We start from the raw sequence: 25,820 nt of genomic DNA, 5'->3' as shown, positions 1-25,820 counted from the left end.
AATTGTTCTTCTGACACACCCAGCAAAGATCAGACATTGGTTTGATTGCTGTGATATGACTCAGTAATTGCCTCCAGAGGGACTTAAATGTGGACAGGCCCACTGCTCGCTGGTCTGAAAGATTAATAAGAACACATGTTAGCACAATGTCATTCATTTTCAAGCTTTGTTTTTATTTGACAAAGACCTATTTGACCTATTTCTTTGACAAAGATTTGCTTACACCTAACAACTGGCATTGCCTTGGTATATAAACGCCACACAGATGCCTTCGTGACGAAAGATGGTAACAGCTGACCGGTAAAGTTCTTTTGGTGTGCCTGGCGTCCAGGGAGGTGAACAGCATGATCTTCTGCATAATTCAACACAAATTGAACTACTTTTTCGATCTCCTCATATTTTATGCAATGCTTGTTGTTGCGTGGCGATCGCTTCTTTGTGCGAAGGCACATGCCATTTTAGGGTACTAGATAACAGGTATTAGGGGTATATCCTGTATAAGACATTTAACTACACGGTAAATGGTGATTTCATTGGATATGCACTGTTAATTAATGCTTGTATATCTTATCGTGTGTTGTCATGTTTGTTTATATGTTTGTTTAAAAAATAATAAAAAAAATAAAATACAACATAAAAAAGAATATATATATATATTTTTTTTAAAAACCGATACAGATAATATCCCATATTACATTTTAATGCCAATATCAGCCGATAATATTGGACATCCCTAGTCTTAGTGCATGCGCAGATGCACGTTCCAATGCCGTTCCAGCTAATGCCCACTAGATGGCACCAGACGGCAAGTAATCCTTTGCAAAACGTTTGGTAACAACATTGGATAATTCTACACACACACATTCACAAAGTCACTCGAGGATATTACATTTACAATGAATCTATGTACAACTACTTACAAAAGAAAATGACACATGTTTTGTCTTCGGTGGACATGTTTCTATGCTTACATTTTAAGAAAGTACATAGAATAATTGTTGTTTGTTGTTTGTCTGTGTTTGCAGGGCTCTGGTGAATAAGTACAAGGCCCAGAAGAGCCCTGCGGTGCAGCATGTAGGTGTGTCTGCCTTCTACCAGGTGGTGTCCTTTGTGTGCGAAGACACCCTGCGACACCCACCCACACGGCAGTACCTGTGCTCCTGTGTGGAGATACTGGGACAGGTGGGCACAACACACACACACACATACACACACGCACACCCACACACACACACACCAGTACCTGTCCTCCTGTGTGGAGATACTGGGACAGGTATCAACACACACAGCACATCAACACACAGTGTAGATCTTATTTCATCCTATGTGTATCTTTGATTAGTAAGAATGTCATCATGTTGAGGACTTCCGGTGTGAGAGCAGACGTGCGGTGGAGCTCCTGGTCAAATGAGCGAAAAAACGGATAAATAGAGACCCGAAAAGTGATTAAAAATAAAAGATGCACACGAGAAGTAAGGAAGAGACAACGATTGTGAAGGAAAGAGAAATGGAGAACACACGAGAAGAGGAGAATTTGAAGAAACAGAGCCCCCGAAGCGAAGCCGAGAAGGGACAGGCGGAAGAAGGGGGAGGTCCCGCTGAGGCAGACACGGGAATGCCAGGATGGGCCGTGGTCATGCAGGCCGGGATATTGGAGACCATAACAGCGACGATAAAACTGAACACGGACACGATAAGGAACGATATTGGGAAGTTACGGGAGGAATTGAGGAAGGAACAGGAGGACTTCAGAGGTGAAATGAATACAGAACTCAAAAGGGTGGATGAGAAGATGGCGGAACAGGACAGAAACGTAACAGAGTTACAGACTAGAACGGCGCAAACGGAGGAATGGAACACAGAGATACACGAGGTGTTAACGTGTGCGATTCAAAAACAAGAACAGATGGAGACAAAGATATCGGACATGGAGGGGAGGTCACGGAGAAATAACATCAGAATATGGGGATTGAAAGAAGGAGTCGAAGGGGAATCGGTGATCCAATATGTGGAAAAGCTTATCAAGGAACAACTGGAGGAGACGGGACTGGAAAAAATGGAGATACAGAGGGCCCACAGGGCGTTGGCTCCGAGACCGAAACCGGACAGACCTCCGAGGGCGGTGATTATTAACTTTCTGAGATTTGAGATTAAGGAATTGATACTCAGAACCGCGTGGACCAAGAAGATAGAAATCGAAGGGAAAAGACTGTCGTTTGATCACGATTACTCGACAGCGGTAGCAATAACACGCAGGTCCTACGCGGGACTGAAGAGAATTCTGAAAGAAAACGGAATGAAATTCCAATCACCCATGACCTCGCTAAGGATTCACTGGAAGGAAGGGACGGTGACGTACGCGACGGCGCGGGAGGCGGCGGAGGAGATGAGGCGACGGGGGATGCAGATGGCGGAGGACGGAGAAGGAAGGGGACAGGAGGGCCAGACGCTGAGCCTGCAGCAGAGATTGGAGAAAGCACGCAGATGGACCAGAGTAGGAGATCGAAACCCGGGAGAGGAGGGAGGAGAGAGGAGAAGGCCGAGGTGAGACGTGACAGACCGAAGGCGGAGACGGACGAGGAGGCCAGAGACGGAGAAGGAGGGGAGAGGAGGCGGGAGGAGACGAACGGATGAGTACACGCACAAGAGATTGAAAAAACTATCCAAATAGAGACAAAATATAGAAACTGAAATAACATATACATAAACACACATTCCCAGGTAGAGGCAGGATATAGGAACGAACATAACGTATACATGGACACATAATACACATGCTGATGGAGGAAATAAATGGAAATATAATTAGGTATGATAGACGGAACACAGAACATATGGAAACAAATACATAGACACACGCTGCGAGTAACACAGTTGGAAGGGATTAAGGGGATAAATGGACATCACATAGAAAATAGAGGGGAGGAAAAGAAAGTAAGAAGGGGTACACAGAAGACACCACACACAGGTTTGGGAGGAAGGAGGGACATTGGAACATATGAGCCACATTGAGAGGGACCTAGGAAATGGGGGTCTTTGATCAGAATGAAGGACAGAGCGCTTTTGACCAGGAGCTCGACAGCAATAAAAACAGTAAGAAGGCTGGACAAATATGACGAGCGGTTGGGGGTAAAGGTTTCAAACCCCCAAGCCGTCAGGAGGAGGCCTCTCACTAGGAGAGCAATTACTCCTCACCCACCAGCAGGGGACACAGGGACCCCCCGAACGCCTTGGGAGCATTTTATGTAAAGTTTATGTTTTTTATTTATGTTAATCATTATATGTATTCGGTGAAGAGAGCGGAGGCTACAACCGGAGGGGGGAATGAATGTGACATGGGGGGGACTGACAGACGAAAGAAGAAGAAAGATGACAATGGTTAAAGGTATAAAAATGATGTCGTTAAACGTTAATGGAATGAATAATACGATAAAGAGGGGCAAAGTGATGTTGAAATGTAAAAAAAGTTAGATGGAAGTGATTTTTCTGCAGGAGACACATTTGGTAGCACAGGATCATGAGAAACTGAAGAGATTTGGATATGAAAATGCATACTATAGTTCCTTTAAACGGAACCTGAGGAGAGGAGTAATCACGTTAATCAAAAACACAGTCAAATTTGAATTGATCAAGGAAGTAAGAGACAAGGAGGGAAGGTTTGTTCTGGTGAAGGGAAAAATGGAGGGTCAAATGATTACGTTAGTGAATGTTTATGCACCCCCAGAGAGTGAGAGGGATTTATATGAGACCATTTTTGATATGATAGTGATGGAACTAGAAGGGATATTGATATGTGCGGGAGATTTTAATGTAGTACTGAATCACGACCTAGACACCACGAGTACTAGAAAAGGACGGGCACCAATCAGTAGATATATGAATATTCAGATGACGGAAATGGGAATTACAGATGTTTGGAGGGGGATGCACGCCATGGACAGGGAATACACACATTACTCACACCCGCACGTGAAATGCGAGAATAGACTACTTTTTGATGACGACGGGGGACAGTTACAGGGTACGGGAGAGCAGAATAGGAGTAGCGGACATATCGGATCACAGTGCCATATATCTGACAGTAGATCTAGAAGGGAGACGGAGGAACACGATCTGGAGACTAAATGTAGGAATATTAAATAATAAGGGGGTGGTGAGTCAGATCAAGGAGGAGATAGCCAGGTATAAGGAAGAAAATTACAACGGGCGGTAGATCCGAACATTCTATGGGACACACTGAAGGTGGTGATAAGGGGGAAATTGATGGAGAAGACAGCAATGCTGAAGAAGGCCAGAACGGAGACATATCACAATCTGATAGGGAAGCTGAAGAAGCTAGAGGGGAGACACCAGATATCAAAAGAACAGGAAACGCTCGGAGAAATCAAAGAAGTAAAGGCCAGGATAAATAGGGAATTATTGACGGAAATAGAAAAGAAAGCGAGGTTCATGAAACAAACGTACTATGAAGGGGGACCAAAAGCGACCAGACTGTTGGCTAGGAGAATTAGGACGCAACAGAAGTTGAACACGATACACACAATAAGGGATACAAAGACTAATGAAATATTGAGAGACCCAGCTGAAATAGAGAGGACATTTAGAGAATACTATGAGAAACTATACACACAGCCAAAAGCAGCGGGAGAAGAGGAAATAGAAGCATATCTGGAGAAGCTAGAGTTACCATCGATAGGGAAAGAACAGAATGAAGAATTAAATAAAATAATTACGGAACGAGAACTGGAAGAGGCAATTAGTAGAGCTAAAAACAACAAATCTCCGGGGAGCGACGGATTCCCATCGGAATTCTACAAGACATTTAGAACGGAATTAGCACCCATGTTAGGGGCGGCGTTCAGACACACGATGGAAGAGGGCAAAATGCCCCCCTCGTGGAAGGAAGCCATAATCGCCATGATACCGAAGGAAGGGAAGGATAGAGAATTATGTAGTAGTTTCAGACCTGTGTCCATACTCAACGTGGATTACAAGATGTATACATCGATAATATCAAAGAGATTAGAGACGTTTATGCCAGACATTATAGATGAAGATCAAACTGGATTTATTAAAGGGAGACAGACACAGGACAACGTGAGAAAGACATTACACATAGTAGAGGAGATACAAAAACAAGGTGGTAGCGCGGTACTGATTAGCCTAGATGCAGAAAAAGCATTCGACAGTGTGAGCTGGACATTTTTATATAAAACATTGATGAGGTTCGGACTGAACGGGAGGGCGATGAAGATGATCAAGGCGCTATATCAAGAACCGACAGCGAGGGTTAAGGTGAATGGCAGCCTGACGGATAGAATCAGATTAGAGAGGGCTACCAGACAGGGATGTTGTCTCTCACCAACGCTCTTCGCCGTTTTCATAGAACCACTGGCGCAACTGATCAGACAGACCGAGGACATCAAGGGAGTAAGGATAAAGGGAACGGAATATAAATTAGGCCTATTTGCGGACGACGTGATAGTATACATGAGACAACCAGACAAGAGCTTCCCGGCACTGATGGATCTACTGAAGGAATATGGCCACTACTCAGGATACAAACTAAACGTGACAAAGACACAGACTTTAGCATGGAACTATACCCCAACGACGGAAATTAGGGAACAGTACGGGATAAGATGGGACATGGACAAGATTAAATACTTAGGGGTGAACATCACGAGAGGGGTGGGGAAACTGTTTGAGGCGAACTATACACAGATAAATCAGAACATCAAGAGAGACTTAGAGAGATGGACAGTAATGCCCTTGGACTTCAATTCAAGAATAGAGGTCATTAAAATGAACATACTATCAAGGTTACTGTACCTGTTCCAGTCACTACCGATACAAATACCACAGAATCAATTCAGGGAGTGGGACAGACTGATATCGAGGTTCATATGGGCGGGGAGAAGACCACGGGTCAGATATAAAACACTACAACTACCAAAGGAAGAGGGAGGGATGGCAGTACCCAGCCTACAAGATTATTATTATGCAGCGCAACTGAGAGCAGTGACGTGCTGGTGTAACGACAAATATGAGGCAAGATGGAAAGACATTGAAAAAGAAGGGGAGGGATACAAGGTACAAGCTCTGGTGGGAGATGGGGAACTGTTCAAAGAAAAAGAGGGACTGTTAGATCCTATCACCAAATGCACCTTGACCATATGGAACAGAGTAGTAAAAACACACAAATTAGAGAAGCAGCGATATGAACAGCGATATGCAAAATGATAGAGAAGGGGGAAATGCAAACACTACAAAAACTAAAGGAGAAATTTGGACTAGAAAACAAGGACCACTTCAGATATCTACAGATTAGAGATTACTATAATAAAGAAATAAGAGGGGACAAGGAAGAACAGAATGGAATAATTAGGATGATAGTAAGGGCATACGAAGGAGGGAAAGGAAGGGTAATATCAGCACTGTACCGGGCTATAATGACCAGCAAGGGACACACGACCGATTATATAAGGGAGAAATGGGAGAGAGAACTAGTGATAGGAATAACGGGGAAGGAATGGCGGAACATATGCGAGGTGCAACATTCAACCACAGGATCGAGGATATGGAAAGAGTTTGGATGGAAAAACATAATCAGATTCTTTATAACCCCAGAGCTGAAGGGAAAATATGCACCAACACAAAGAGCATGCTGGAGGATGTGTGGGAAGGAGGGGGCAAATCACACGCACATATTCTGGGGATGTCAGAAGCTGAAGGGGTATTGGGAGGAGATAGGGGAGGCAATGATCAGAATATTAGGATACGGGTTACCACAAACAGGACTGGTGCTTTACTTAGGAGACCTGACACACAAGGGAATACAAGGGGGGGACAAATATTTAATAAAGATAATGTTGATAGCGGCCAGAAAAGCAATAACAAGACTGTGGTACAAAGAAGACCCACCGACAATAGCACAATGGGTAGGAATAGTGGAAGAGATACAGGATATGGAGAGGATAACACACATGCTGAGGTTACAGGAAGAGAAATTTGGAGAAAGATGGGGAAAGTGGGAGGATTACAAGGGGAACGAAAACGACATCACAGAGGAAGAACCAAATACATCACAAGAGGGCGAAGGGTAAAGGAGGAAAGAGGTTCAAAGAGGGTCTCTGAACCCATGTCACACACTTAATGTTTTCAAATTTTATTTTGTTTAATATATGACAATTGTTTTATGTTTTTTCCACTTCATTATTTATGTATGTGAATATTTGCTTAAGTCAGTATTTTAAATTTTTCGTCTTTTGGGTATTACATTTTTTCTTATTTATGTCTGTTTAATAATGTTGTTGATGTTATTGTATATGTTGTGATGTTTGTCTATAAATGTTCAATAAAAATGTAAGTCTTTGTATTTTTGTCTTTTATGACAAACATTGTTTGTCTGTAGAGCAGGTTTGGAAATCAATGATGGGGGGGGGGCAACATTTATACGACTCATCAACTAACAAATTCTTGGTCGACTGAGATCAAACCAACTGATGGATTGACTAAGAGGGGTTAGCCATAAAACCTCCAGTATTGTGTGTGTGGGTGGGTGTGTGCATGTGTAGGTGTTTATCCAGGGGACCCCGGCAGAGTGCGGTCCCGTCCTGCGCTCCATCCTGGGACAGAGGCTGCTGTGTCCCCTCATCTCGCCCTTCTTCACCCCCAACGCGGCGCCCGACCAGCTCGTCTCCCTCTACCAGGACGTGGTGACGTCGCTGCACTCCGACGGCGGTGATGTCATCTTCATGCTGCTCACTAAGGTTAGGAACACACACATAACACTCACACACTTTTCACACAACACTGAGAACCTTAGCAGGATATCAGGGATGTGCGCAACCCCATTCCATTTCATTTCAAATCATCATTTCAACTCATAAGACACTGAGGTTACCCTCATTTACAGCAACGACAAGCTTACAAAACAAGACACAGTTTATCAGCAATTTAATACGGCACAATAAATAAGAATAAACAATATCAGACAGTTACAAGTTGGTACATAGTGGTAGGAGGTCATACTTTGAAATGCAGCAAAAGAAAAAAGGAAGAACCTTCAGCTTCAGAGTCAGTTGGAGGGCATCCCAGGTGTCTTGTGGGTTCTAGGGTCCAACTCCAGGCTCTTGTGCTTCATTTTCTTTTCTTTTTGCTATGTATAATATAATGGGTACTATTAGGCATGGGCACAGTGTTTTATCAATGTTTAGATTGAATACAGTACAATTAGTTCGCTTTTTTAGGCTGATCATATTTATAATTGTGAAAACGTGACAATATGTCTTGTTTTTTATCCAGTTTAAAAAAAAATTAACAGTCCAGCTAAAGGTTTCAAATATAAAGGTCTTATCACTTGTGGAGCTCTTCTATTGAATAATGAATTAGACACATCTAAAGTTCCACTGTTCTTAGTGCTTCTGTGTCCCTCATGTCGAAGTTGCTGCTAAGCAGTGGAGCAGAGAAACTAAGTATTTCACTCCTCTATACCGTTAAAAAGGATAAAAGAAGACTTCCGGTTTGACCGTGGAAGAACATGGCAGCCTAACTCACGAGCTCCCCGACAGCAAAATGATATAGCCCCGGAAAACATTTATTGACAACACCAGGGTACATATTTAATAGGGATGAAAGAAGGGGCTATCACAAGATGTAGGGCGAACACGATTACAACTGAAAAAGACGACAGAATGGCAATACAACGGGAGAAAAAGATGGTGACGATGACTCTGAGCGAGAGGCCACGCTGATGAACATCTACAAGGAGCTCAAAGAGTTAAGAAGAGACAATGAGCGTCAATTTCGGGAAATTAAAAATGAGATGAACAAAATGAACAACAGACTCTGTGAAGCGGAGGGGAGAATCGGAGAAAATTAAAATGTGCTTGATGCGGCAACGGTTTTAATCAAGAAGCTAATGCAGAGGCAGGCCGACATGGAGGCTAAACTGCTCGACCAGGAGGGCAGAACGAGGAGGGAGAACCTACGGGTCTACGGTATCCCAGAGGAGAAGGAGGGAAAAGACATGCACGGATTTCTAGACAGCCTGTTTAAGGATGCACTTGGCCTGCCTCATGACATGGACCTTCTTATCGAACGAACACACCGGGCATTAGCCCCAAGGCCTAACAACCCGCAGATGAAGCCACGGTCAATCGTGGTTAAGTTTGGGAGCTACAAAATGAAGGAAGAGATAATACGTCGGACGTGGCAGAAGAAAGACGTCTCATGTGACAATGAACGCTTCCATGTCGACCATGATTTCCCCACTGAAATACTGAAGAAGCGAGGAGAATATGCCGAAGCCAAGAGAATAATGAAGGAGAAGAATCTCAAGTTCCAGACACCGTATCCTGCGAAAATGAGGGTCTTTTACGAAGATGGCACCCGCCTATACCAGAACGCAGCGGAGGCGACGGCGGATATGGCAAGACGTGGATACTAGATCACCGTGGTGAACCCCCCTGCCGACCCAGATCGAGAGGAGATACTGCGGCTGTCTACCTGGCAGACAGTGGGAAGACAACGGGGACCGGGAGGCGACATACAGGCGACGGAGAATGGAGGTCCCGCACACACAGGGCAATGAACATCACGGGTACCGGGAGAAACTCCAGGGATTCAGACGGGGACAGTCGGAGGCGGACAATTAAGATAACGGTCAAGAAACACGTGGATACAGATAAGTCTCAGGGGCATCGTCGTAGAGTAACGAACATCGCAAAGTGCCAATATATATAAAAAAAACTTGAAGTGAAAATAGAGTGCACTAAATAGAAAAATATGCTATAAGCGTGGGAAGGGAAATATCCTGGATAGATAAAAAATGGATGGCGAAATGAAACACAGTCCAATATGGCTATGACATAGAAATTGCAATGTACCAATATATATCTAGGGGATATACAAATGTTAATTGTTGGAAAAGAAAAAACTTCACCATCTTGATAAGTTCAGTTGAGTTGATCACACTGTATATAGACTACAGTGTGAGCCATACGTTACATTAGGGTATACAAAATAGTAGGGGCACAGTTTTGGGCAACCTGCCTTGTGCCAAATGCACTCCTCTGGTAGACGAGGGGCACCAAAGTGCACGGGCGAGTATCGATCTCACCCTCGGTACAATTGTTCTATCTGGGGTCCTATCGAACGTAGCTTGGGTAAATGTGGGGGGGGGGAAATGTATTTATGTTTTTATATGTTCCTTTTTATTTCATCATATACTATGTTGTTGTATATATATCATCACAGTCTCGGGTCCTAGATATGGAAATATGGGATATAGCGCCCCAGACATAGAAGCATTACACGCTGGATTGCGCAGGGGAGATACATTACAAGGGATATGGGGCTGATTAAAATAGTATCGTGGAATATAGACGGATGTCATCATCCCATTAAGAGAAAAAAAGTACTGACGTTCTTGAAACAAAAAAATACTGATATTGCACTAATTCAAGAATCACACCTGAATGAGGAAGAGTCGGCCAAGCTTAAGAGGGACTGGGTGGGACAAATATTCTATAGTACGTTCTCTTCTAGGAAGAGGGGGGTAGCAATATTAGTGAGAAAAAACATAGACGTTAAGGTGCACAACAGTTTCTCGCATGATGAGGGGAGATGGGTTATATTGGATGCAGATTTGGAGGGACAGAGAACTACATTAGCTAATATATATGCACCCAACGTGTCGTCCTCAGACTTTTTTCATGAAGTGTGTGAGGTGATTAGGAAGATAGGGAATAGCAACGTAATCATAGGGGGGGACTTCAACCTGGTTGGAGACACCTTGCTGGACAAATCATCTCAACCCAGGACCGCTGACAACGCAGGGAGACTGGCGGTCGGTGTACTGATAGATGAATTGGGCCTAGTGGATATCTGGAGGGTTCTGAACCCACAGGAAAGAGACTACACGTTTTACTCTCACCCACATGCCTCATACTCTAGAATAGACTATTTCCTGATCTCTAGCACGCTGGTAGAACAAATAGCAGATAGTAGGATAGGGAACATTGTAATATCTGATCATGCTCCAGTTGAGTTGGTAATCACATCCATAGAGGAGGGAGGGGCAGCGGTCCCTGAGATGGCGATTCAATACCTAATGTTGAATGACGAAGTGTCATGTCAACATTAGACGAAGTGTCATGTCAACATTAGAACTATATTTAAGGAATTCTGGGAACTTAATGAAGGGTCAATAGATGATAGTGGCATAATGTGGGACACATGTAAAGCATACATGAGAGGACGACTCATACAATACAGTGCAATACTAAAAAGGGCAGAGAAACAGAAAATGACAGCATTGGACAAAGAAATTAAAGCACTCTCGAAACAGCACAGCCAGAGACCAGACCCAGAAACGTGGAGAAATCTGAACAAATCCAAATATGAATTGAACAACATATACCAAAACAAGGCTGAATATGCTTTATTTAGGACCAACCAAAGATATTATGAAGGGGAAGGGGAGAGAGCGGGTAAAATACTAGCGAATCGGGTTAAACAAATGCAAAATCAAAATATTATATCCTCAATTTATAATAAGGATGATGAAATTATTACAGACAAAAAGGAAATTAACAATGTTTTCAGGTGCTTTTACCAGGATTTATATACCCCACAGGCGGTGGTGGATCAGGTAAAAATGGACGCGTTCTTCAACAAGATTGAATTACCATCGTTATTGAAACAACAAATGAAGTCAATGGAGGGGGAGGTCTCGATAGAGGAAATACACGCAGCAATCAATAGCCTTAAATTAGGTAAAGCGCCAGGAGACGATGGGTTTACTCCCGATTTCTACAAACAATTCAGTGATATAATTTCTCCAAGACTATTGAAAGTATATCAAGATTCACTGTTAAAAGGGAGCTTGCCCGGGGAGCTCCAGTAGCTCACCGCGTACCTCGAACGCTATTTCGGCGTCGGGGACAACCGTGCGCATCACGGATCTGGGGTAGCGGGTTCGACTCCCGGACAAGCCGTACTTTCTCAGAGTGTCTTTCCCCCCATCTGTACCCCCATTCAACCTGTTTCTGTCGGTCATACTTGACCAGAGAAAAAGCGATAAACGCAAAAAGAACCAGCTGACTGGTCAAAGTTTAAAAAAAAAAAGGGGGGAGCTTGCCCACTAGCTTGAGATCGGCCACTATTACGTTACTACAGAAAAAGGGCAAAGACCCTCAATACTGTGGGAACTATAGGCCTATATCCCTGAGCAATTTGGAAGAAAAAGTATTAGCAAAAATACTAGCAAATAGAATAGAAGATGTACTACCAAGTTTGGTACACTCGGACCAAGTGGGTTTCGTGAAGGGGAGAAACTCAGCTGATAATATTCGCAGACTCCTACACATAATGTGGAAGGTTAGGAATGATGTAGAGCCTACAGTGGCCTTCTCATTGGACGCCGAAAAGGCCTTTGATAAGGTGGAGTTTGCATTTTTGTTTCACACGCTAGAGCGTTTCGGATTCGGACCATCGTTTACTGGGTGGGTAAAGCTGTTGTACACAAATCCGATGGCCTCTGTCTTGACTAACGGGATCGTATCCTCGCCCTTTAACCTAGGACGGGGGACGAGGCAAGGTTCTCCGCTTTCTCCCCAAATGTTCGCGCTTTTCCTCGAACCACTTGCTATTGCACTAAGGACTAATCGAGACATCAAAGGGGTAATAGCGGGACAGGTGGAACATAAACTATTTTTATATGCGGATGATATCTTATTGGTATCCAGCAATCCCCAAACAGCAGCTGGGGTCATTGGAACTGTTATCGAGTCCTTCTCAGAAATATCTGGATACACAATCAACTGGAGCAAGTCAGAAGCAATGCCTCTCTCTAAGTGCTGTCCCTCTGCTATTAGGTTTGGTTTTATTTCTGACACAAAACATATACAGATTTTATTCCATTTACACTTTTGTCAAGGATAGGAACGAAAAGGCGCAGTGCCTTATTTCCATCGTTGTCCTTGGATGTCAAGGATGCTAGAAACAGACACATACAACTCATTACAGAATTAATCACAATTATTATCTTTGCGTAATAATAATGGCACAACCCTAAATTATACAAACGAAGTACATTTGTTGTTACAATGTTCATCTATGTCGAAAGTCTGTGTGTTTCAAGAAGCACCCTCGGGGAAGGGAATTTGGGGGATGGGAGGGAGGGCAGAGAGTGGGGGGTGGGAGTTGGTTAAGGATAGGGTAGATGGCTTAGGGTTTGGGCGAGTGAGACAGTCGAGGGTCCCTCCCCTCCTTCCGTGCACGTCGCCAGTCGTGCTCGTGGGGGGGAGGTTTGCGTGAGGATGGGGGGGGGGGGGGGGGCGGGCCTGCCATCCATCCATCCATCCATCTTATCTTCAGACAGTTTGATTCTGTCCCGTCCTTGGTTGAGATGAGTACGGACGTCATAAACCAGGTCTTATCTTGACTTCTTCACCAGCGCGGCCTCTTTCATTGACCTCGAACATTCTTTCGTTTCTTCCACAGACTTGAGTTTTGTGGGGGGGGGGGGGGGGGGGGGGTGTTGCATCAGGCTACAATGATTCCTGAATTGCATCAATTTATTCCAAATCTGTCTTCTTTGTCGCGGTCCTAATGTCCTGCGCGACCCCCAACATGATTTGACCTCTTAATTGTTCGTCCGCTGTGTGTTGTGCGAGCCTCTTTGCAAGTTCAATGTGGGCGTTTTCCAATCTTGCCACTACCTGATGGCAGCAAATCCAAATCCAAATTGCGATCGCTCCCCAACCGATCAGGAAGATGACAAGGAGATACAAATCCTCAACATCTTCAATCTCAATAGAATATAGGCATATTGATCGCCAATTATTCCAACTGTCAATTGCAAACCCCGCCTGGAATGTCCCTATCGGACATAGCGGATCGGTCGCACTTTGTTTTCTTGAAGAGAAAATTCGATCCACTGCTGCAAAACCCCAGCTTACTAGTTGATCCATTGATTGATTGAGTAGGAAGTCAGGTATATTGAAGAAAAGTAGAATGTCCACACCGTCAAGGAGGCAGTTGTAAGTAGAGATCCACACTGTGATATTTAATAGTCAATAGATCAGTGGTTCTCAAACTGTGGTACGCATACCACTAGTGGTACTTGGTGGTACTGCTGGTGGTACTTGAAAACATTTCCAAAAAAGCACAAAAAAAAATAAAAATTCAGGCCACTGAACTTAGAAGCAGGCCAGGCCAGTGTTTCTGGTTGTGGCGGCGCGATAGTTAGATAACCTAAGTGGGGAACAACCAGGAGATCACTGTGACAGAGAGTAATGCAGTCTAAACAGTCATAAATCTTTAATTCAACTTCAGCCCTGATCATAACCATTTATTTTTATATTTTTTGTAATGTCAGATAAAAAATGAAGTACTCCCACTTTTCTGAAAAGAGTTGGTGTTAAATCTGACATTACAAAAAATCCATCAAAATCTGTGTTGCTGCTAATCATTGACACATGCCTAGCCTGTAATAATCCCCCCCAGAAAGATGTACTTTGCATTTGATATATTGAAAATATTTGACTTTTTTGTGTGTTTTTTTTTTAACAATAATTTGTGATGCGATCACACAAACTGGCATTTAAAGGGTAAACATTCAAAAATGTATTGAATATGTGTTTTCTTTTCTTTTTTACAATAATTTGTGATGCCCATCACAAACACTGGCATTTAAAGGGTAACAATTCAAAAATTCCTGCACCAGAATGCAGGAAATTAAGTTTTTGTAACAAAATAAGTGTGTGTGTGTGTGTGTGTCTGTGTCTGTGTCTGTGTGTGTGTGTGTGTGTGTGTGTGTGTGTGTGTGTGTGTGTGTGTGTGTGTGTGTGTGTGTGTGTGTGTGTGTGTGTGTGTGTGTGTGTGTGTGTGTGTGTGTGTGTGTGTGTGTGTGTGTGTGTGTGTGTGTGTGAGAGAGAGAATGACGGACAATTGCTTGCTGTGTGAGAGAGAGAGAGAGAGATATAGAGAAAGAATTAAGTACATTTGCTGAAATACAGTTGTTCTTAATTTTCTCACTTGCTATGTGAGAATGTTAGTTATTATGTTCTCAATGCCCCTTGGATTGTATGAGTTGTGTGGAAGTGTTTGCTAGTTCTAGTGCTATCCCTTTGTACATTGTGGCTGTGTCTGACAAAAGTGAACAATAAATAATGGTATTAGGAATACATTTGCCTCCTGCCTGAACTGTGCATAGCTGAATAGACTGTATTTTAACGCCGGTCATATGGTGGTACTTGGAGAGCCAGCTACGTTCTCAGGTGGTACTTGGTGTAAAAAGTTTGAGAACCACTGCAATAGATAATTAATATATATTTGTGGTGGGGCAAAAGGCCGCTATTTGGTCGGGCCAAAATGTATGCAGCAAAGGAAGATGGCGGCTTATCCCTGCCTAAGCTAGACTGGTATCACTACGCGTTCTCACTCTCCCAGCTCTCCAAATTGAATCACTCGACTGAGGAGGCACCTGCTTGGGTCAAGATGGAGGAGGAAATTGTATATCCCTCATCTCTGGAATCCTTCCTGACACAATCAGACAGACCTATACCTTTTAAGAACCCTCTAATGGCATTTGCCAGGGAAACTTGGAATCAGTCGCACAGGCTGACTAGTGATAGCCCATATCTAACTACAAGAGCCTCTATATGGTATAATAAAAAACTAAAGATTGGTAAGAAATCAGTCATATGGGAGGACTGGATTAAAAGGGGGATACATGTACTAGGTGATATAGCTGGGGAAGATGGGGTATTACCTTTTGAGGATATTAGAAAGGACTTTGGTATAGATAATAAAAACTTCTATAGATTCCTGCAGATTAGACATTGTATATCGTCATCAATGGGAGGGCCAAAATGTGGCCCGATTACTGCAATTCAAGAAATATTTTATAAAGGATGGCGTAGGAAAGGCGGTGCGTCAAGATTCTATGATGTTATAAGGGAACACAATGCACCCAAGTTGGCGGGTCTGAGGTTGAGCTGGGAGAACGATGTACGTGAGGATATTACTGAGGAAATATGGGAGAAGCTGGTGTCCAAATGGGGTAAATTCTCGCGGGAGGCACAATCACAACTTATCTTTTACAAAGTTTTAAACGGAAGCTATTGGACGCCTAGTAAACTGGCCAGACTAAAATTACGGGACAGTGACATCTGCTGGAGATGTGAGAAGGAGACAGGCACTTTACTATTATGTTATACAAATGTGAGAAAGTCCGGAAAATGTGGGATCAAATTGTGATATTCCTAAGTAAAGTTTTGAATGTAAAGGTGAATAACTCCCCAATGGCATGTGTTTTGGGTATAATACCGAAAGAGATTAAACTGCCTAAATACCAGGGAATGTGGTATAGAATGTCCATGATATCAGGGTGTAGAATTGCCTTACGACATTGGAAATCACCCATTGATATTACTTTTAAAGAATGGATGGAACTAATGTTCCGGACAGCATCATATGAAAGGGTAACATATAGAGTCGCAGGGAGAGAGGATATCTTTGCTGAGGTATGGGACAGTTTTCTACACCTGACTGAACGGTCTGCGGACGAATGATTAAGGTGGGGTTTCAGTATTATCAATGATGAAGGTGAAAAATGGGATCTGACCTGATGGTACCTATACTTTATATTGTACCGGTATTATGTATGTATATGCATAGATTGTATGTCCGGATGGTGTATCTATGGAATGGCCACTTTCTCTATCACACTCTCACATGCGCATATCTAGCCGCATACGCATGTCTAGGACACACATACTCGTATGTGTACATAACTGAATTACACACACTCATATGCACATGGCTGGGATATACATGCCAGAGGCACACATACACGCATATACTCGCATGTAGGAAGCAGGCATACACACACGTACTTATACACATATCTGAAGCATAAGCTCTCACACATATAGGGGATATACACATACATATGGGACACACACACATACATAGCTGAGACGCACATACATATACACACCTGAGATATACACTCACACATGTGGCAGAGACGTACATGGATACGAGACACACACAAAAGGTAGGATCACAGTCACGTACCTGAGAGATGCACACACACACACGTATGAGACATACACACATACTTACGTGAGACACGTACCCACATACACATATCTGAGACACATCCTCTCACAGGCACTATTGAGAAAGATGGCATCCCGATAGAAGATGCAGCACATACCTGCTCGCAGGTAGATAGGTCTACATGTAACGTATGTGCATCAGGGGTATATATGCACAATGTATAGTAATGTTTTTTTTTTTTTGTAAGTGCTTTTTTAATTTCCATGTCAGTTTTTAATATGTTTGTATGAGTCTTTTGTATGTTTTGTATGTTATTACGAAAAAGAAAAAGACAAATCTTGGATGTTGCATATTATGCTGTGGAAAGATGTCTTGTGAATATTTGGAAGATTTGTGCAAAAATATCAATAAAAAAAAGGATAAAAGAATAAAACTTTACAACTTCATATAGGATACATCCTCTGAGCTGACTCTAACCGCATCTCCTGTATCTCTCTACAGTTTGATTTGGCCCAGTGGCTGACTGAGGGTCACCCGGCCTTCTCGGAGAGGACCCGTCTGCTGGAGCTGGTCCACGGGGCTCTGTGTGTCTGCGGCCGCGAGCCGGAGCCCGATGTGCTCACCCCCTTCCACCTGCTCACCAAACACTGGACCGCGCTGCTGCGCAACCACTTCCCCGACCACTACAGCGACTGTCTGCGCCTGCTCATGACCAGTGAGAGTGAGAGTGAGAGTGAGAGAGTGAGAGAGAGAGAGTGAGAGTGTGAGTGTGTGAGTGAGTGAAAATTGGATCTTTTCTACTAACCATCCACACAACATGCGATAACGTTTACAATTAGATCTCCCATGTGATTCAACAGCTCCGTCTGAAGTCAGAATGCCTTACTTTCCAGGGGTCTCTATAATAGTTATAATAATATATTGTTAATAACGCCATTGTTCTTTGAAATTAAAACATGAACATGTAGAAGAAAGCTAACTAGAGATGCGTTATGATTGCCCACTGTCTAAACTGTTAAGACAGTCAATAAGGTGGCTGAGTTAGAAGGAGGATATTTACATATATATTAGGGCTGTCAGTTTATTGCGTTAATTAGATTAATTACACAGCAAATTATCGCGTTATGAAAATTAACAAAAAATGTATTAAAAAAAAATGTAATAATTTTCTTTTTTAAATCTCATTCATTCCATAAGAACGTAGAATACACATTTACAGTGTCAGAAATACTGTGTCTGTTACTAGGCTTGAGTAAATTGTAATGAACCAAATGAGAATATCAATTAAATTTTTTTTTATCTTCGACTGTGAATAAACACCATGCTCAAATTGACCAGACCTGAAAAATCGAAGCAAATTAATAGATGGAAGATGATTAAACAGAAGGTTTTGTAGATACAGTACTGAATTCTGCCGTCCGGACACATGCAATTTGAAATATGATTATAGAATATCAGGCATAAAATGGTTATGCGATTAATTAGATTACTTAATTACAAATCCTGTAATTAATTAGATTAATTTTTTTAATCGCCTGACGGCACTAATATATATATATATATATTTTTTTTATTATGATTATTATTTGACTTGCCAGGTTCCTCTGACCAGCTGCTGAGTCCTGAGTGTTGGAAAGTGACTCTGCGTGTGTTGGGCTGCTCATCCGCCCCCTGCAGTACCAAGAGCAAAGCTGATCCGGGGTCTGGTGCTAACCTGGCCCCATCTCGCCCCCCGCCCCCCCTGGCCTCCCCCAACAGATCCCCCATCAGTCTCTCTCCGCAGCAGGTAATACCAGTCTGTGTGTACCGGATGCTTGTATCCTTTCGGCAAGCAACCTTCCCTTCCGCGTTGCTCTGATTGACCGAGCGCGCGCAATTTATACAAATGGAAGTATTGATTTTGCCGTAACGAATCATTAAAAAAATATACCGTTAACTGGAATATGTTGTTTCTTTACACATATGTTGGATTATGTAATTGGTTTGTCATGACAAACCAATAAAAAATCGCGAATTAACCGGTTGTTATCCTATTATATTAACATAGCTACAACAACACACAGTAACGTTAATATAATTACATGCATCATTGTTTACAATGAACGGTGGGGCTAATCGAAAGGACTGGACACGGACAAGTTAAACTAACCTAAAGTTAGTTGTTCACCAACAATCTACAGACGCCAACAAACACAGAACCGGACTGTTATATTAAATTAATTGATTGCTGTTTAACTTGTCCGTGTCCAGTCCTTTCGATTAGCCCCACCGTTCATTGTAAACAATGATGCATGTAATTATATTAACGTTACTGTGTGTTGTTGTAGCTATGTTAATATAATAGGATAACCACCGGTTAATTCACGATTTTTTATTGGTTTGTCATGACAAACCAATTACATAACGGCACGGTGGTGCAGTGGTTAACACTGTCGCCTCACAGCAAGATAAACCCAATGGAAAAACATGCACAACAACAGATCGCTAACGCTGTGGCGTCCTTGACGAAGACGGACAGGAGCACTTGGATTGGTCCCCTGGCGCGGCTCACGTTGACGCCTGTCTGCTCCCGGCTGCCCTTGGGGGGGGAAGGACGACGGGATGGGTTAATCGCAGAGACGAATCGCATCGGCGATTCTAAAGAGACAATGCATGCGTGTGTGTTCCGGTGTGTGTGCTAAACTAACCGCTGTGTGTACCGCTAAAACATTGAGTGTCGTTGCATGCCGAATAAAGACCTCTGCAACAGGTCCTGCATTATTATTATTATTATATGTGTAAAGAAACAACATATTCCAGTTAACGGTATATTTTTTTTATGATTCGTTACGGCGAAATCAATACTTCCATTTGTATAAATTAGGTTAACTGGAGTTTAGTATTCCTGCCTGGCTGAGGGGCTTATCGCGGCTCATGCGCATGCGCACGCTCGGCCAATCAGAGCAACGCGAAAGGGAAGGTTGCTTGCCGAAAGGATACAAGCGTACCACATTGAATAGTATAAACAACCTTCCCACCGCAGTCAGGACAGCTGAAAGCCGGCCAATTTTCCACCGTCGACTAAAAACACACCCCTTCAAACAACATCTTAAAGGGGAACTCCAACATTTTGGGAAATTAGCTTATTTAACATCTTCCCTGGAGTTAGACAAGAAGATACATACCTTTTTTGTCTCTGTGCGTGCATTTTAGCTTTGGGAATAGACGCTCCGTTAGCATAGCTTAGCTTCATCACTGGAAGTGAGTAGGGGCCGGAGCCTTACAGTGCCTTACAGTGTATTGCAAGGTCTGACATTGACCAAACTTGATATGCATGACCTTGGTGGGCTCTAGGTCAACTCCTGAAAAGGGGGTCAATGTCAGACCTTGCAATCAAAGGTTAGGGGGCACACTGAAATTATGGCAAGGGTTATTAGCCCCCTAACTTTTGATTGCAAAGTCTGACATTGACCCCCTTTTCAGGAGTTGACCTAGAGCCCACCAAGGTCATGCATATCAAGTTTGGTCAATGTCAGACCTTGCAATACACTGTAAGGCACTGTAAGGCTCCGGCCCCTACTCACTTCCAGTGATGAAGCTAAGCTATGCTAACGGAGCGTCTATTCCCAAAGCTAAAATGCACGCACAGAAACAAAAAAGGTATGTATCTTCTTGTCTAACTCCAGGGAAGATGTTAAATAAGCTAATTTCCCAAAATGTTGGAGTTTTCCTTTAAGATAAAAGATAAAATAACCTTCTTACTCTCTTTTTACTACTATGTACCTTATTACTATGCTACTATACTTGTACTCACTACTTATCCTGCTAATATGTCTATACTACTATGCACTCAGAGTGTAACACTCATTACTATTTGACTTACAACGCCACTGACCCTTAGCTGCCAGAGACATACCCCTCCTGCTGACTTGTTGTTCACAATTTATAAGCCACTTTGGATAAAAGCATCAGGTAAATGTAAAGTAGGTGTCGTGATATTAAACCTTGACCCTGACGACCCACGGCCTTCGTTATCAGGTGGAGGAGACTGTGGAGTGGCTGAGTGACTACTTCCTGCGGAGTCGTCTCAGCAAGTCGGAGCTGCGCAGCTTCGGCCTCTACTCCGCCTGGGCGCCGTACATCAGCGAGGTGGTCACCTTCTGGGGCCACCTGGTCGACACCCTCATCAACGTGCAGCTCGCTAGCTGTGGCAGGGAGCCAGCAGGGGGCAGCAAAGTACTGAAAGGTAGTTGTCATGTAGGGCAGTGGTTCCCAAAGTCGGGGTCGCGACCCAAAGGTGGTCCGCGAGCAGCCACGGGAGGGCTGCGAGATGATTTAAAAGAAGAAGAAAAAGTGAAGATTTTTTTTTTTTTTTGTCAGGCCACTGAACTTAGAAGCAGGCCAGGACAGTGTTTCTAGTTGTATTCTAAAATTCTATTCTATTGTATTCTAAAATGTGACTATATGGTTTTATATTAACACTTTGATCGCCATGGTTAAATTCATAATTTACCATCCCTCGCCATCTCTATTTGTCTATGGAGAAGTTCCCCTTCTTTGCAGGGCTATAACTTTTTAAATTGTATTGCTAAATTGACATTATTATGGCCCATTCAATGTCCTATATCTATTGTTCAGGGTGTAGCAACGTTATACTTTTTCATTCACATATTCATACTAAAATACGGTCTAAAGTATAAGTATGTTTTTATCGTTTTCTGCAGCTTTCTCCAGAACTTGATTTATAGCCCTAAATGCATTATATTGATGATCAAATCCAGTTTGGTAGGAATCTGTGCGATATAAAAAATGTCAACTGGATGTGCTTCTAGGAGTTACTACGTATGATCTGATGTTGACCGGATGGGCGGGGGGTCGTTTATAATTCCGTGGGCAACGTTATATCATTCATCTAGTGTGGGTGATATGATCATCAGAGCAGTTAGTAAAGAACACGTTGGAAAATAACGCTGGATCTTACCGTATCTTCCTCGCGCCGTTGGGCGATGAGCGTGGAGCAGAGATATTCATATTATGGGATGTAGAAATACCCGATCCATTTCCAGGTTGTATAATAGTATATACGTCCAAATCATGTTGTTTGTCGAGTTATTTGCAACCGATCGACATCCATTGTGTCAAGATGGAGTCCTGCTAATGATAGCGAGTGCCCGGACGAAATATGGGTGAGCACCACTTCATCCACATGACTTCCTGTTGGGCGATCTGCCGATCGGCCACCAGATGGCGCTCTTGAACCGTTGGAGAGTTTAGTGGAGCTCAGCAGTATATCTCAGGTCCCCGGGGGAGAAATATGATTTCGATCACAGATTTTTGAAATATTGATATCAAAGACGTGTTACGGCGTCTTCGGCAGAATGAGCATGGCGGGGAATGACGAGTAACGGCGTTTCCGGCGATTAAAGTGTTAACTTAATAAATAAACAAAAACAAAAACGAAAAATCTACTTATTTCAACGAACATTTCAAACTAAATAACAGATTATGCACATAAAACGCTGAAAACAACCGAAGCAACAATAGTATTTTAACACTTTAACTGCCGGAGGTTAAATTCATGACCATGCATGGGTTGCCAGCTCTATTTGTCTATGGAGAAGTTCCCCTTCTTTGCAGGGCTATAACTTTTTAGATTATATTGCTAGATTGCCATTATTAGGGCCCATTCAATGTCCTATATGTAATGTTCAGGGTGAAGCAACGTTAAACTTTTTCATTCACATATTCATACTAAAGTATGGTCTAAAGTATAAGTATGTTTTCATCTCTTTCTGCAGCTTTCTCCAGAACGTGATCTATAGCCCCAAATGCATTATATTGATGATGAAATACAGTTTGATGGCAATCGGCGCGATATAAAAAATTCCAACTGGTTCTAGAAGTTACTACACGTCATCTGATGTTGACCGGATGGCCGAGGGGGCGTTTATAATTCCGTGGGCAGCGTTATACCATTCATCTAATGTGGGTCATATGTTCATCAGATCAGTTAGTATAGAAGACATTGAAAAATAACGCTGAATCTTACCGTATCTTCCTCGCGCCGTTGGGCGATGAGCGTGGAGTATACATTTTCCTATTATGGGATGTTGAAATACCCGGTCCATTTCCAGGTTGTATAATGGTATATACGTCCAAATCATGTTGTTTATCAAGTTATTGGCAACGGATCGCTATGTATTGTGACGAGCTAGAGTGCCGGGACCTATACCGAGTGCCCGGAAGTAATATGGGTGAACAGCACATCGTCCAAGTAACTTCCTGTTTGGCGATTGCGCCGATCGGCCACCAGATGGCGCTCTTGAACCGCTAGAGGGTTCAGTGGGGCTTTTTGGTGGGTCTCAGGCCAGCGGATGGGAAATATGAATCCGATCACAGATTTTTGAAATATTGATATCAAAGACGAGTTACGGCGTCTTCGGCAACTTGAGCATGGCGGGGAAGGACGCCTAAACACGTCTTTCGGCACTTAGTGTTAATGAGGCTATTATTATTATCATTATTATTTTGCAACAAGTTAGCACTCATAAATAGCACATATAAATGAATAACTAACTTGAACTAACTTAATAGGATTGAAGTGATATTTGGCTTAAAAAATCGGTCGCCTGGCAAAAAAAAATTAATAAAAAGCCTGACGATGTGCATTGGGCCGCGGCTCTCTGACGCCTTATTTTCTCGGTCCCGGCCTGAAAAGTTTGGGAACCCCTGATGTAGGGTACAATGGTGACCTGGGAATTACTTTGGTCCAGGTACCATTACGTTACCACAGACATCTCGGTAGACACACGACAGGTGAATGTAATCACACAACAAAAGGTTATAATCAGATGACACTCTGTGCTGATGATCTTCATCGTGGCATTGCTCTGTTTTGGTAGGAAATGCATTTACACGTCACGTCGATACTACAAATTCCTGTCTTTTTTATCTGCCGTAAATCTATTCCTCCTCCTCTATCCCAGCACTGCAGGATCTGCACAGTAAGATAGTGAAGCTGTTTAAGCCTTGGATCCTGGCACTGGACACTGGTGACATCAGGTAACGAAGCACAGCTCTCCTCCTCCATGCCCAGTGTCGAGTCTTCACTTATACCAGTCTGTCTCTTGTCTCAGTAACCCCAGATGTCATCCCTGGTTGGAGACAAGTCTGTTTACTCATGTCAGTCTGTCTCTTGTCTCACTAACCCCAGATGTCATCCCTGGTTGGAGACAAGTCTGTTTACTCATGTCAGTCTGTCTCTTGTCTCTTGTCTCAGTAACCCCAGATGTCATCCCTTGTTTGAGACCAGTCTCTTTACTCATGTCGGTCTGTCTCTTGTCTCAGTAACCCCAGATGTCATCCCTTGTTTGAGACCAGTCTCTTTACTCATGTCGGTCTGTCTCTTGTCTCAGTAACCCCAGATGTCATCCCTGGTTGGAGACGAGTCTGTTTACTCATGTCAGTCTGTCTCTTGTCTCAGTAACCCCAGATGTCATCCCTTGTTTGAGACAAGTCTGTTTACTCATGTCAGTCTGTCTCTTGTCTCAGTAACCCCAGATGTCATCCCTTGTTTGAGACAAGTCTGTTTACTCATGTCAGTCTGTCTCTTGTCTCAGTAACCCCAGATGTCATCCCTTGTTTGAGACAAGTCTCTTTACTCATGTCAGTCTGTCTCTTGTCTCAGTAACCCCAGGTGTCATCCCTTGTTTGAGACAAGTCTGTTTACTCATGTCAGTCTGTCTCTTGTCTCAGTAACCCCAGATGTCATCCCTTGTTTGAGACAAGTCTCTTTACTCATGTCAGTCTGTCTCTTGTCTCAGTAACCCCAGGTGTCATCCCTGGTTGGAGACGGATGCCGGTGCGGCTGGTCGTCTGGTGGGGTTGTACTCCCAGCTGACTGACACGCTGCACCACAAGTTCAGAGGTGGGTTCTGTAAACCAAACACAAGAGTCCTGACCATTGCCTATATGTGCTCCTCACTTGTACGTGTATTTGAGTGTTAATAGTGTAGCCACGCTTGTTGTTGTCTATGAATGCAGTGTTATAAGAACATGAATGTGTGTGTGTTGCAGAGCGTTTGCTCCCTGGCCAGAGGGGCGTCCTGTGGCTGTGTCTGATGCAGTACTGCGAGAGCTGCACATCCCCCCGGACCCCAGAGTACCTGCTCTACCTGCACCACACACACCTCCGCTGCCTCCCCTGGGGGCACCTGCACCCCGACACCCAGCTCATGCAACAGCTCTTCAATGTAAGTCTCTGTCTCTCTCTCTGTGTGCGCGTGTCTCTCTCTCTGTGTGTGTGTGTGTCTCTCTCTCTCTGACCTATAAACCCAGCTCATGGAACAGCTCTTCAATGTAAGTCTCTGTCTCTCTCTCTCTCTCTCTCTCTCTCTCTCTCTCTCTGTCTTCCTCCTCTCCTTTCTTTCTTTCTCTCTCTCTCTGTCTCTCTCTCTCTCTGACCTTCAACCTATAAACCCTGACACCCTAGCGCCGATCTAGACACGCGACTCTGGGAACAAGCTTGGTCCAGTTGAGACTGTGGTCCTTGGTACCTGTCCCTTCCTGTCCACCGTCCCGGCCTGAATCTTCACCGTCAAACAACCACACCTCTTAAATGAGTCTTTGTCACTCAAACACCAAGAGATCTGAACGGGGTGTGAAACCGTTTTTAGAGAGGGAATAGTTCTTTGTCCTGATGATGGACAATGAAGAAAGATGGGCAATGTAATAAGAGGATTGTGTGACTCATCTGAACCCCATGC

At 43.4% G+C, this 25,820-nt stretch overlaps 1 protein-coding gene across 1 annotated transcript in view; it reads left to right on the top strand.

Moving 5' to 3' along the window:
* Positions 1–25,820, top strand: part of epg5 (ectopic P-granules autophagy protein 5 homolog (C. elegans)) — a gene marked incomplete at its 5' end in the record, with an annotated part of 131,151 nt that overhangs the window by 85,281 nt on the left and 20,050 nt on the right. The window contains 8 exons of the mRNA XM_084323116.1: positions 1,026–1,182; positions 7,578–7,772; positions 17,578–17,791; positions 18,675–18,862; positions 21,094–21,301; positions 24,042–24,117; positions 24,879–24,982; positions 25,132–25,307. Coding sequence (XP_084179242.1) covers positions 1,026–1,182; positions 7,578–7,772; positions 17,578–17,791; positions 18,675–18,862; positions 21,094–21,301; positions 24,042–24,117; positions 24,879–24,982; positions 25,132–25,307 — 1,318 coding nt within the window. The remainder of the gene's footprint in view (positions 1–1,025; positions 1,183–7,577; positions 7,773–17,577; positions 17,792–18,674; positions 18,863–21,093; positions 21,302–24,041; positions 24,118–24,878; positions 24,983–25,131; positions 25,308–25,820) is intronic.

Source organism: Notolepis coatsorum (genome assembly GCF_963971535.1).
Source record: "Notolepis coatsorum genome assembly, chromosome: 10".
Taxonomy (NCBI): domain Eukaryota; kingdom Metazoa; phylum Chordata; class Actinopteri; order Aulopiformes; family Paralepididae; genus Notolepis; species Notolepis coatsorum.
The sequence above is the reverse complement of the archived record's forward strand: the minus strand, read 5'-3'. Positions and strand labels throughout refer to the sequence as shown.